Source organism: Gopherus evgoodei, chromosome 10 (genome assembly GCF_007399415.2).
Source record: "Gopherus evgoodei ecotype Sinaloan lineage chromosome 10, rGopEvg1_v1.p, whole genome shotgun sequence".
In the NCBI taxonomy this organism is placed as follows: domain Eukaryota; kingdom Metazoa; phylum Chordata; order Testudines; family Testudinidae; genus Gopherus; species Gopherus evgoodei.
Genome location: NC_044331.1, coordinates 75,440,524 through 75,453,557, shown reverse-complemented (window position 1 = coordinate 75,453,557; position 13,034 = coordinate 75,440,524). Strand labels below are relative to the sequence as shown.

General features: G+C 39.3%; 1 protein-coding gene across 1 annotated transcript in view; it reads left to right on the top strand.

Moving 5' to 3' along the window:
* GNA12 (G protein subunit alpha 12) overlaps positions 1–13,034 on the top strand; it is a 71,163-nt gene that overhangs the window by 9,774 nt on the left and 48,355 nt on the right. The window contains exon 2 of the mRNA XM_030578427.1: positions 9,020–9,235. Within this exon, the coding sequence (XP_030434287.1) occupies positions 9,020–9,235 (216 nt within the window). The remainder of the gene's footprint in view (positions 1–9,019; positions 9,236–13,034) is intronic.

Below are 13,034 nucleotides of genomic sequence, written 5' to 3'. Positions count from 1 at the left end.
TTGATTCCCTTTGATAAAAGAAGGGCTGGATGGTAAATAGTTTGAGAGCCACTGACTTAATGCATCATGATTCAGACTCATACATAAACTTATTACGTTTAGGGTTGACGAGTTACAGATAAACATATAAACACTTAGTCATATCAGTGATATTACTGTACAGACTATGGAATTGGTTTAGTCTTTTGTAAGAAGGCACACTTCCCTACTTCCCTCCTCTCTCCATCTTCTCTGCCAAAGATGGGTAGCAGTCCCACCCTCCCACACTCCTCCGGACCCCGCTTCACTCATTTCCACACCTCATTCCACTGTAGCCCCTTAATTTGCCTCCTGGTCTTCCTCATTCTCCCCGTCTACTTTGTACAGTGTCTCTGCTGCTTCTCACAGTCCCTGTGTCCTGTCTAGGCCACTGAACCATAGAGTTGCAGCCATTTTGCACATGGGCGTGACTTCAGTCTCATTGAAAAAACAGTAGGTTGTGGCAGTTTCATTGCCACATGCAGATGGACTGTAATGAAATGGCAGCCATCTTCCTGGCTTCAGCCCCATTCATAGCAATAGGAGATGTTGGCCATTTTGAATGAGTGAAAACTCATGATTTGGCAACCTTTCTTCGTGTTTTCATGAGACAGGTTTTTTAAAAAGAAACATGGCTAGAGTCTCAATGAAATCACAAGAGTTGGCAGAACTTCATTCATCTGTCACATCAGTTCCTGAATGTAGAATATGCTTTCTTAAATGGTGTAGTATAAACTATTGGCCATCTACAGTTTTTTGTATGAGGTCTGACAATGTTTTTTAATGGCTAAAAGCCTGGAAAAGGTTATTGCTCCACTGCTTCACATGTAGCTTGCTTACATTCTGTTGCCTATCCGTTGCAAAGTAGGGAATCATGAATCATGTTGCTAATTACAAGGGAACTGAAATGCATTTGAAGTGGCTCCTTAAGACAATTCCTAGGTCAGCTAGCGCAAACTTTAGTAATGTTCATTTATGTAGAACTCTGAGTAATATTTCATGTTAGTAGACTTAGGTGCTTGAGTAGACCCATCAGGCTGGTGGTACTTGCGTTGTTTGGTTTCTTCCCATGTCCATGCTGACTTCACAGACATGAGCTGGTGGTTACCAAAAATGGTTTTTTCCTTTTTAGTACTTACCTCTGCCTCCCTCACCTTTAATATCACAGTCTATCTGTAGGGCTGTCTTCAGCAAGGTATGTGATCTTTTGGGATAATGAGACTTCACCCAGTGGAGTACACAATTGTCTTAAACACGAAGATTTTTTTCCTCTGTTACAGCTAAGAATTAACTTTTTATATAGAAGGTGTCTGTTAGCTAAAACACTTCAATAGTTTATCTGAAAACAGTGTAACTGTCTTTCCTTTCTACCGAATTAACTAATTACTTTTTTAAGTAAACATTTTTTGCTCTATTTTCTAAAGAAATGTGATCAGTTACAAAAAACTCATCTGTTCTGAGAGAGGGAACTTGCTTTGCAAGTAGAAATAATCCTTTTTTCCATGCTAATTGTCATAGCGAAATAATGAAACTTTTTCATGATTTATGGACAGGCACCATCTCATGTGAATTTGGATTTTTGTAGGTGAACTGTTATGCATGACAATAGGCAAGATACAGTCCTGATTTCGGCCTTCTGTGTGTTACTGTAATACCAATACTAATAATGAAATTTTAGCTGTTATGAGTATAACTAAAATGTTACAAAACATGCCTTTTTGGCTCAGGTTAGTACTGTAGCTGGAAAAATCAAACTAGATATCACAGGACTAGTTAAAGGTAGTATCTATGGCAAATGACCAAAAAAGGCTTTTTAAAATAAAGCCCATAGGCAGCAGCCTCCAGGGCATTCATATTTTGTATGTTGTAGTCTAATTCTTCTTTTGACCAAGCTACTGCCTCTCAGGAGGGGAGGGGGGGGATTACCTGTGCCAGCAGGAGAACTCTTCCAATCAGTGTAGGTAGTGTCTGCACTGAACCACTGCAGTGGCACAGCTATGCTGCTGTAGTGTTTCAAGTGTAGACAGGCACTGAGCGAAAGGGTGTACCAGTATTTCTCTACTTCAGCGGTTGAGCTCCCGATAAGATTTCTAATTAGGCTCGAAGTAAATGACTGAAAATAATATTATTTCACTGTATCCCATATCTTCTGACTTCTTCAAGTACAGTATTTGCATTAATAAGGCAATGTTTTCTCACACTGACTGTACTAAAAACTGGGTTTACTAGGGTTCAGATGATCAAAAGTTGTCTATGCATTCAATCAGTTATATATATTTTTTAGACTTTGTTTATTTGGAGTTGCCTATTGGCTTCTTGAAGGCAGTGGTTCTCAACCTTTACAGACTACTGTACCCCTTTGAGGAGGCTGATTTGGCTTGTGTACTCTACATTTCATCTCACTTAAAAACTACTCGCTTACAGGATCAAACATAAAAATCCAAAAGTCTCAGCACGTTATGCTTGCCTGAAAACTTGCTTACTTTCTCATGTTTACCGTATAATTATAAAAGAAATTGTGGCCCCAGGTTGAGAATCGCTGATATAGTATATAGAGCAGTATAAACAAGTCATTGTATGAAATTTTAGTTTGTGCAGACTTTGCTAGTGCTAGTGTAGCCTGTTGTAAAACTAGGTTAATATCTAGGATGAGTTGACACATCCCCTGGAAGACCTCTGTGTACCCCTAGAGGTATGTATACTGCTGGTTGAGAACCTCTGCTTTAAGGGATAGCACCATGACAAGAACACAAACTAAACTCTCCAAAGCAAGAAAGAAGTGGAATGTTATTGCTGAGGGTGATGGCAGAGGTATCAGCATCTTGGAGGGCTCTTGAAAGCTCAGCCATTGAAGATCTGGAAAAGACAGACAAGGGATCACGCTATGATTGCCTTGGCAAAGGACAGTGTTATATGATATTTTGATGCATTCCAGAGTGGTGAGGATTTCGTATAGTTTATTTTCTGTGTTCCTTATCTTGAACTTTATTGAGTTGAGAGGGCCAGGTTATGTAAGAATTTTTAAAACTTTATCACTTGGGTAAGTTGTAAAATCTTGAGAGTTTTAATCTGGTAAAAAGCCACTTCTCATAAGTATTTTGGAGTACAGCAAATCTATATTCTCTCAGACATAGCAGTCAAATGAACAAAAATGTATAAATGAGATCTCTCCTTACATTTGGGAAGACAAACTTTGTGACTTGCTTGCTTCTGAGCTTGAAAATAGGGAATTGTAACTTTCTGTGGTAATGCTGACCCACCGCATTGATACTGGAAAACATCTTTTTGCCTCCTAATTCTCCTCTGATGTATGGGTATACCAGTACAAGCCCCCAGCAAGATATTTATGTAACTGGATGGATGCCAATTGCTACTTCCTCACTAACACTTTTGGGGACCAACTGGGAGTTCTTGCATCCCCTTGTGAATGACTAAATCTAAAGGTAGCTCCTTTCACAAGGCTTTGTACGGAAATAGTAAAACAAACTAAGCAATGAAGTTATAGAAAAACAGACTGACTGGATCCAATAGAAATTCTTAGTTCTTTGTTAGATTGCAGCGTCTTCAAGGCAATGATATCATCTCAATATCTAAAAGTCTGTGCAATTTATGAAATGCAAACACACCTGTTAAACGTTTGATTTTAATATACTTAAGCCATAAAAATAGATGAAAAATGCCTTTTTTGAAACATCAGGAGGTTCTCAAGTGTAAGATATGCAGGCATTGTGTTGGCAATTCAGAGTCATTGATGGAGTGTAGTAGCATCCCATTTGTCTCACATCCAGGAAAGACACTGGAGTTCCATCAAGATATTGATTGGGTCAAAAGCCTAGCTTCTTGAAGGTACAAGTTAAATCTTTGCAGCCTTTTTCTTCTAGTCCTCTTTTTCCTTTCCTACATCCTGGCACTTCCCGTTTTCTTCAAGCTGTCTCCCTGAAGAGTCTTTATTAGGAGTCTGGAAAGAATGGCTTGATTTTATTTTTAATGGGATAGTCAGAGGTGGCCTGACAAAACATAGCCCTATATATATTTCCTATTAAAGTAACTTTTCTGTTGGCCATTAGATTGTTCAGGAGAGTTCAGTTTTGGGATCTTGATCCAAGTGGGATCCTTATGTGAGGTTTTGTCCAAATGCAGTGTGTCTCTGACTTGCACCAGTATTTCTGCCTCGCAAAAAATTAGGAGGTTTTATGTAAGTCAGCCTGTTTTCCTTCTGTATGTTCTAAGCCCTTCCATACTCAGGAACAGTTGTGCACTTTAGGTGTAGCCTGAGCATTCAGATTCTGGTTAGGCAAAATTAATCATTTGATCCATTTTATCCATTTTTAGGATTATATGGGGGACCTAAAGTGGTATAAATTAATCATATTCACTCTTTCCAGATGACTCAGTTGTTCAAGCCCATATGCAGTTGATAAATATCTCCCATTTCAGGGAGGGTTCACTCAGTGAGGCACATGGCTTCTTCCTGGGTGTAAAAGTACAAAGTTCCTTCACCAAGTGGTATAAATTACATGTGGTGGTCATCTGCTATGACCTTTGGACTAAAGGTTCTGCAGTATTTCTCTTGGTGGGTCTTTTTTAAAATCCTTGAGATGGGAGGGAAATGTGCTTTCATCCTTTGTGAAAATTTGTACTACTGGTTACTTTCCAGTTGTAATTGTTCAAGGAGCAACAGGGTCCTAAGAGAGGAGAGGTAAAAATATTACTTATAATTTTTGACTTCTCTGAAGTGGCCACCTGGTGCTCCATGAGACTTAACCTGGGGCATCACTTTACTTGAGTAACTTCCAGTTGATGGGAAAATCTTAGTCCTTCTTTTCCCATTCACTCCCATCTTCGTACTTGTTTCTCTAGGGAGATGGAGAAATCTTGGGATTGGATTCCCTCTTGTTGGGATCTTGCTTTGTCCTAAATCTTAATCTTCACTTATTGCATAGTGAGTGAATATATAGATCAAAGAGAGTATCCAGGTCAAGATATGATTTAATTGTTCATTTTAATTGCAGTTTAGTCTGCCTTTTTCATCAGTGGCAGATGATTAGGTAGCTAGAGGCAAGCAGTTCTCTGAACAACTCCTAATGCTAGTACCACATTGGAACTGGGGAGAGAAGGGGAAGATATTTTAAAAGGGCGTGGCCTGCTGTGCCATACAGAGAAAATCTGCCTTTTCTCTTATGTTGCATTTGTCCTATATCTGCTTCTGAAATTCCATCTTTGTGGAGGAAAAAAGTTGTAGAAGTGATAGGATTGCAGTGACTAGGTGTTACTTCTCTGTCCATCTTGACAGTAGTCTTATAATCTTGGCTGACTATTTGTATTAAGTGTCTGAGCAGCCTATTGCTTGATCTAAAATGAGCTCAAGTTTATAACCATCAGTGTAAAGCTTCTATCCTAACAAAGGCTATGTCTACACTACAGCCAGGATTGACACTCTGAGATCAATCCACCGGTGGTCGATTTAGCGGGTCTAGTGAAGACCTGCCAAATCAACAGCAGATCATGCTCCAGTCGACCCATATACTCTACCCCCGATGAGAAGAGTAAGGTAAGTCCAATGGGAGAAACTCTCCCATTGAGACACCTTCCCCCTCCCCCTCCCTGTAGTGTAGACCTTGCAGTAACTCGACCTAAGGTATGTCGACTCCAGCTACGTTATTCATATAGGCAGACAGTTGCAAAACATCTCCACATCAGCTGTCAGGTTGTTTTCCAAACAGATGGGGAAACATAACAAGAATAAACTCCACTCCCTTGGTATTTTTGTATATGTGGAAGCAGGAAAAATCAGAGCTGACCATTGTATGGCAATAAAACATATATCCAAAATTTAGTATTTTTTTAAAGTTATGATGTTGATGGGAATTCCATTATCTTGTAAGCAGCTGTTGTAACATCACTTAGCTATTCATTGGAGAGAGTCTTAAGGAAATGCTGAAGCAATGAGATGGGTAAAGCCTGAAACCGTTTTAAAATTGTAAGTTAGCGAAGCTAGACAGTAAATGGCTGAATGAGATGGTTCTGGAGAGCTGGAGCCTGAGCCGGTGAAAGGTCAGAGCTGGCTTGTATGGGCTGGAACACTGCATGCATATTTGCAACCAAACTTAAGAGACATGGAAGATAGAAATGGCAACAAATGATGTGATTGTATTTTGGATAGCTTCCCTGGAGAACAGCCCAAATAACCATTCCTCTTTTAAAAAAACAAAAACAACCCCCAAACATTGCTCTGTATATTGATAGGCAATAAAACACAACCTTGACGTTAAGTCCAAAAATAGCAGTTTTCCACTGGTCAGTACAAAAGCAGTTCTGGGGAGGGAAAAAAAGGAGTGACTTTGAATTCCTCCCAGAGTGGTACTTTTGTGTAAAGATGAGTTTTAAAGAACGTGTGGAGTCTGTGCAATTCTGAAAGATAGCCTTGTATATTCTGTTGTCTTCCTTCTTAGTTATGGTGAGAGCTTCACATACAGTAACAGATTTAGACTTGGATCCGTGAGGGGGTGAATTAACTATTTGGAAATGAGAACAGGCTTTTCAGCTTTGGGTCAGTCCAAAAAATCAAAATCCAAAATGCGTATCTTTAGTACCTCATTTTGAGGACATAAATGGTGAATTGTACTCTGTGCTTGGTGTCAGGAAAACGTGTTCTTTGAACAGAGTCTGGAGGATTACGTTTTAAAATGAACATTGTTCAAGATTAATTGTTTATTTGGGAAGTCGCACTAGTAAGAACATTACTATGTAATGGTTTCTGAAGTACTTTCTGTGGCACTCAGTGCTGTTTAATGACTCTCAACTCTGTCCTTCTCCAATTTTTTTTAACACCAATATCCTTGCTATGTGCTTTTAAGTGACTGGCGCAGATGCGGTATTTATATCTATATTCTAATATTAATTGCAGACTTGTTAAGTAATTCAAGATTGCATGTTTGTTTTAAACAAAATGTTTTGTCAAATGTCCTAAACAAAAAGCTTCAGACTCTTGGTCTAGAAGTTTGGGCTGAAAGCTGCTGAAAAAAAGACTTCAGTGCTGTGTGTATTAAAAGAAAAAAAAAAAAAAAAAACCCTCAAGCCTCTGAACAAAACAGTTTCATTTTTAAATTGGCCTACAACAAATGTCAAATGTTGTACCAATGAATCAGTTAGCTCATATAAAACCAAACCTTGTAGTTGATAATTGCTTCTGCTTTTAAGAACTAGATGTCTATGGAAGTCTTGAATATGGATGTGCTTTAATGGGTGTTGAAGTTTAAATCCGAAAGATATATTTTATTGTGCATTCAGCATGAAATAAAAACCTTGTGTAAAACTTCAAACCATGAAGATTGACTTGGTCTAGTCTGTATTGTCAAGAACTATTTGGTTAGAGAGCTAGATATCTTCCTTCCCTTCCCCCAAAATCTGATTGTTAGAAAAATGAAATCAGAAGGTGGCAATTTACTCACCAAAAAGCCCTTTCTGTGAATGTGGCAAGTTAAAAGGAAGTTTTCTGTTAGGGAACAAAGTGTGCCTGTTTTGCCCAGCCTTGCAGTATGAAAATGCACAGAATAATATGAAATATTTGTTACAAATACTCTGAAATGTCTTGTTCTGCCTACAAACTGGCCGGAGACAGCCATCTTGGTGGAAAAAGTGTCTTGAGAACAGAGCAAATTTACAATAGGATCTAAGCTATTTAACTTAAAGTTCACTAGAAAATGGCATGGTATTATGTTGGAACCCACACTGCTAGTTTCAAAGCTCTGTTTCACAGCAACATGAACACCTCTAGGAGTCCACTAAAAATTGTCAATGACAATTTAAAATTAAAATTTAATTAAAATTGCCAACTTCTAATGTGAACTCCAACTACATGACTGAGCAAAATGGCTCTGGTTCTTTAAGGCTATGTGGTAAACACATAGACATGTCCCATGAGTCTTCACTATGTCAAATTAAAAAAAAAAAGGTGTTCTTGGGCATGGAGACCATGATCTGTAAATCAGTCTAGTTTACTTCAATAGAATATGCTGTATGCCCTTTCTAAAACAGTTTTTGGCTTCCATGCTGAATAACTCCTTTCTAAGCTTTGAGGGGAAGTGTGGCCAGCTCTCCATGTTTGACATACCCAGCTGACAATGATGTGTTTTGGTAACTTCCTGTTTCATTTTACATGGCAACCGTCAGAGTTACCTAAGTATTCCCCCAGGTTCTGTATCAAGAAAACTTTGTAAAACACTCCATCTATTAAATAACCTCCACAGTGCTCCCACCTCCTCCTTTTTAAGCCAGTTTCATATTCCAGCAGACTTTTCTGGTAGCTCTTACAATACATTGTGTATTTCAGGTCATGGCTAATAAGTGCAATAGACCTGCAGGTCTCTGCAGTACTTTAGGGGAAAAAATAATTTGGGTTGAGGGATAGGAGTCACTGTTGAATTGAAGGACTTTCAGGTGTGTGCAACCAAAATTATTTCAGCTTTTCAATCCTACCAAATCTTTCAATTAATCATCATTAAAACTGCCTTTTGTGGGGTTGAGTTAGTTTAACTTTCTCAGGGGTAGGATGTGACATAACTGATGTCAGTATCCAACTGCTAAGGACAGGTGAAAAGCGATGTCAATATTTAACACTATGTGTCTGCTTCACTAGATGTTTGGATAATACAGTGATGGGGTGGGAGTTGCTTCTAAGTTGCTAAACAGAAAATATTCGAGTATACATTTGATGTAGGTCTTCATTTTTATACTTTGCTGTCTGACCATGTCATTGTAAAAGTGTTTCTCCCCATCCCCCACCAGATATATAGCAATTATGTTGCTTAAACAAGGCAAGTTTTTGTTCCTTCATACATTTTCTCCTTGCAATGGAGCATATTTTGGATCCCCTTCTGAATTGTCCTCCCACAGGACTACTGACTTGTGCCACTGTAAGGTTCATGTACTTTTAAGTTTGAGTTCCTTTATACTTTCCTTTTTTGATCACTGACTCTGTTTTATCTGAATCATTCTGTAGGGCTGCAAGGTTCTCGTTGATGCACGGGACAAACTAAGGATTCCTTGGCAGTACACGGAGAACGAGAAGCATGGAATGTTTTTGATGGCTTTTGAAAACAAAGCTGGAGTGTCTATAGAGCCTGCCACATTCCAGTTGTATGTACCTGCACTGAGTGGACTATGGAGGGATTCTGGGATCAAGGAAGCTTTTAGCCGTCGGAGTGAGTATCAGCTGGTAAGTGTAGTCAACTGTATGGTGATTGAAGAGTTGTAAACGGGGGGGGGGGTTCAGTCTGAATCCAGTTTAAGAACAGATTGCTAAATCTGGTGTGTGGCCATACTACAAGCAAGCTGTAGCAATGCTATAAATCTGAGCATTCTATAGCAGCAGGAATGAGTAGTAAGTGGAGCCACACTGAAAAAAACTACGAGAAAAAGTGAAATAAGTGGACAAGACTGGATAGACTGGGAGAACAAGAGGAACTAAAAAAAGGCAGGAAATGATTGAACAAAAAAAACCCAAAAACCTGAGTTGCTCAGTTGAGCTAATCATAGTAGGCCACTGATTAATGCACACTTTTTTTATATTTGTCCAGTTTTGCCAACTTGTATTATATTGATGCTGGCAGGCTACTGCTATTTGCAGATCAAATCTTTTGAAGTTAATGTGATCCCTTTCCAAGCTGTTCTTGGATTTTTTTTTTTCCTTTCCTTTTTTATATCTGCAAGTTGCACTTGAGGCAGCATTTGGATGTCAGCCTAAAAATAAGTCTTTTTTCCCGTTTTCCTTTTAAAACAGACTTCTAGAGTTCAGCACAAAACTCATTGCATAATATAAAATGCAGGTATGATAAGAACGCACTTCTGATATTGAACATTTTTGTCTTCGATATGAATGAACATTATATATAATATTTATTTATTTTATGCCTGTTGGAGCAGTTGATGACACCCTTTATTCCCCTGTCTTGTCTTCTCCACTCCACTTCTCCCCTTTCCCCTCCCAGCCCCAAATAATGAGGTGGCTGTTGAGGGACTATAGTGTCTTTTGGTTGATTTGGGGTTTTTTGGTTGTCGCTAACCTCAAGATTTGACTACCTATTTGGGTTCAAACAGTGGTATGATATTTAAAATCTGATCAGTCACTGAAGTGGCTTAGCTTCTCTGCTTATATGTTATCTTCCATGTTTCTCGCTCTGTAACTTCACATAAAACACTTCTTTTTTTCATTGAAAAGAGATGTGACTTCCTAAAATTGGGCAAAAGAGGGACTTTTATTCTAATTAGTGTTTTGCTTGCTTTGCTGCTATAAATAACATTGTGTTCAAAGAAAGGAATTTAATTCTGTGTGATGGAGAATGTAACTTCTTATGTGAGAATTGCCAGATGCAAAGGTGAGCTCTGTAGCAGTGAATTCCAAGTTGGGGCCTCCCCTTCCTATATTACACTCTCAGTATTACCCCTCTCCTCAGACAGGAGAAGAAATGCCATTCCATCTCCCTTCTCCCCCCTCTGAGCAACCATAGTGTTTGAGGCTGACAGGACAGGGAGAGAAGCAAAGTCAAGTGCAGAGTTTTAGATTTAAGCAAACATAAAAATTGGAAATGAACAAGTTCTCTAAAGACTCCCTTCTGGGTGCTGCTGTGATCCGAGACATCTTAAAATGTTAGGTTTTAAGAGCCTCTCTCTTCCATCCGGTAGGGATTGTAATTCTCCAGATTTGAGATTAGTTTGTGTACTTTTAAGGTCTGGAATGGGAAGCTGTTACTTGTGCAGATTTCCACCCCCACACTGTCAGTTCATAGTTAAGGAGGAAATAGGCAGTCCAAAATAATCTTAGTTCTTTTACATCCTAGGCATTGACGTGTAAAAGTAACAGATATTGTAATGTCATGCAGCTGACAGTAATGTAACACTAATAATTTACCTAGACTAGGCATAACACTAAAACATATTCTTTGCCTATATCAGAAATTATTCTGTCTTCCCTTGCACTATGCTCTTGTGCTCACAGAAGCCCAATCTGCAATGTTTTTGTTAGTACTTTCATACAAGGAAGCAAAGTGGCTGCTCTTTTTCTAAGGAGTCAAGTTTTTGGCTTAATTTCAATAACTTCCTAAAATATAATATGCCATTCTTTATATTCTCATTGTTGCCTGACTCTGGAAAAGCGTTTCTGAAAACTAATTGCATAAATAAACTCTGAAGTTCTTGAAATGGAATGTGCTTGAAGTTTAAGGGCAGGAATTACAGCATTGCTGTGTCTTCCTTTTTTGGCCCTAAAAGGAATAACTGGAATTAATGGAATATTTTATAACAAGATTAAAACAAACATTTCTGTTTAGCTGTGTCTTTTAGTAGTAAGGGTCCATGCCAGATTGTTAAAGCTCTGATTTTTGTGCCATTACATTTAAGATTGTCAGTAGTTATATTATATCCCTTTTCCAGAAATTTTAACTTTAACTGTAAAATTGTGCTTTTGCTGAAACATGACTTAAAAATTCTCAGATCAGGAGTGACTCTTTTAAAATAGCTAGAGAGCTTTTTCAATTTAGTAAGTTTTTTGCATTCCTCAAAGAAAAGGCTGTATATTCTATTTCACTGTGTGTGGTAATGCCACAAGGGGTTTTATTTAAAACAAAACAACAATAACCCACACAAACAACCAAACCCTTGCCAATATACCTCAGCACCACAACTAATAGTCTTTGGAAATTTATTTAGGATAAATATTTCCTAAGTATTTTAACAATTTACGAATTAATCTTGTATGTTTTCAGCATACCTAAACATCCTTTAATTTGCAGATTGAAGTCTTTTATGCAGGTGTCCGGCTTGCCAACCTAACTCTGTAAATTATTTTCTTATACTCGCTAACCCTAAATAACTGAGACTGCTTAGATCTAAATGCTTTATGACCACTTGAGCTGTGATAATGGGGTTGGATACTCACCCGTTGTAAGTGGCTGAAGCTGTTAGTTACAGGAAAAACAACCTTTGACTATTACACTGTGACTAAAGTATATTGCTGGGGAAGGGGCATGTGGCAGAGTGGAGAACTGTTACATAGGTCAGATGCTCCCTCCACATCACTGAATAGCAATGAAATTATATTATTTTGGAAAGACTAGTTCCTTGATACAAGAAGTTTTCCAAGACTATAAATTAAGGCTGCTTTTGCATTTGTGTTTTTGAACTTCAGCTACAAGCTTTAAACAAATGGAAGGCAGAGATGCATGCTAAAGACGCCAGATTTCCACCTTTATGTTGAATTCAGTAGTATTTGTAACATCTAATGCAGAGATTCCCAAACTCTTTTTGCTGAGCTCCTCCGTTCAGTCATGTCCCATGCATGGGAAGGGAGAGGGAGGGGTGCCCAGTACCCATAGGAGGTTCCATGGGGGTATTCACCGCTGGGAGCTAAGGAAGTGCTCTGCTCCCTGCAGTGGTCAGGGATCTCAGCTCTTGGGTCCTGGTTCCCTGCCTGTCCTCCTCCCTACCCTTCCCCACCCCCTTTGCAGGGAAAATTACCAGGGCTATGGTCAAGAGGGGAGTGGAGTACTGCCCCCCTCCCCACCCGCTGGACGCTGCGCCATCCTGATCCTGGTCCTTCACTGTGGTCCTGTCTGCCTTCCCTGTGCAGACTCTGTCCAGAAAAGCAAGGGGACAGGACTCTGCACGCTGAAGGGCTGGGGTGAGCAGGGGGCTATGTCAGGCAGGAGTATCAGTACTCCTGGGGTGTAGCTTTTGGCCTGTAGTTCTGAGTCCCCTCTGGCCTTCCCAGCAAAGGAGAGTGACTGCTGGTTGGTGGCTGCAGAAATGGAGGAAAGAGATGGGCAGGGAGCTTTGTCTCTTCAGCCAAGACCGCTCAGACAGAGCCCCCTCCAGACTGCCAGCCCTTTAGTGCTGACCTATCAGGTCCTTCTGTCCTCCAATAAACTCATCAGTGCACCCCACGGGGTTTGGAAACCTCTGTTCTAATGTAACCATTACTTAAATTAGTTATGTAGAAATAGATTATATGGATTCTAAGG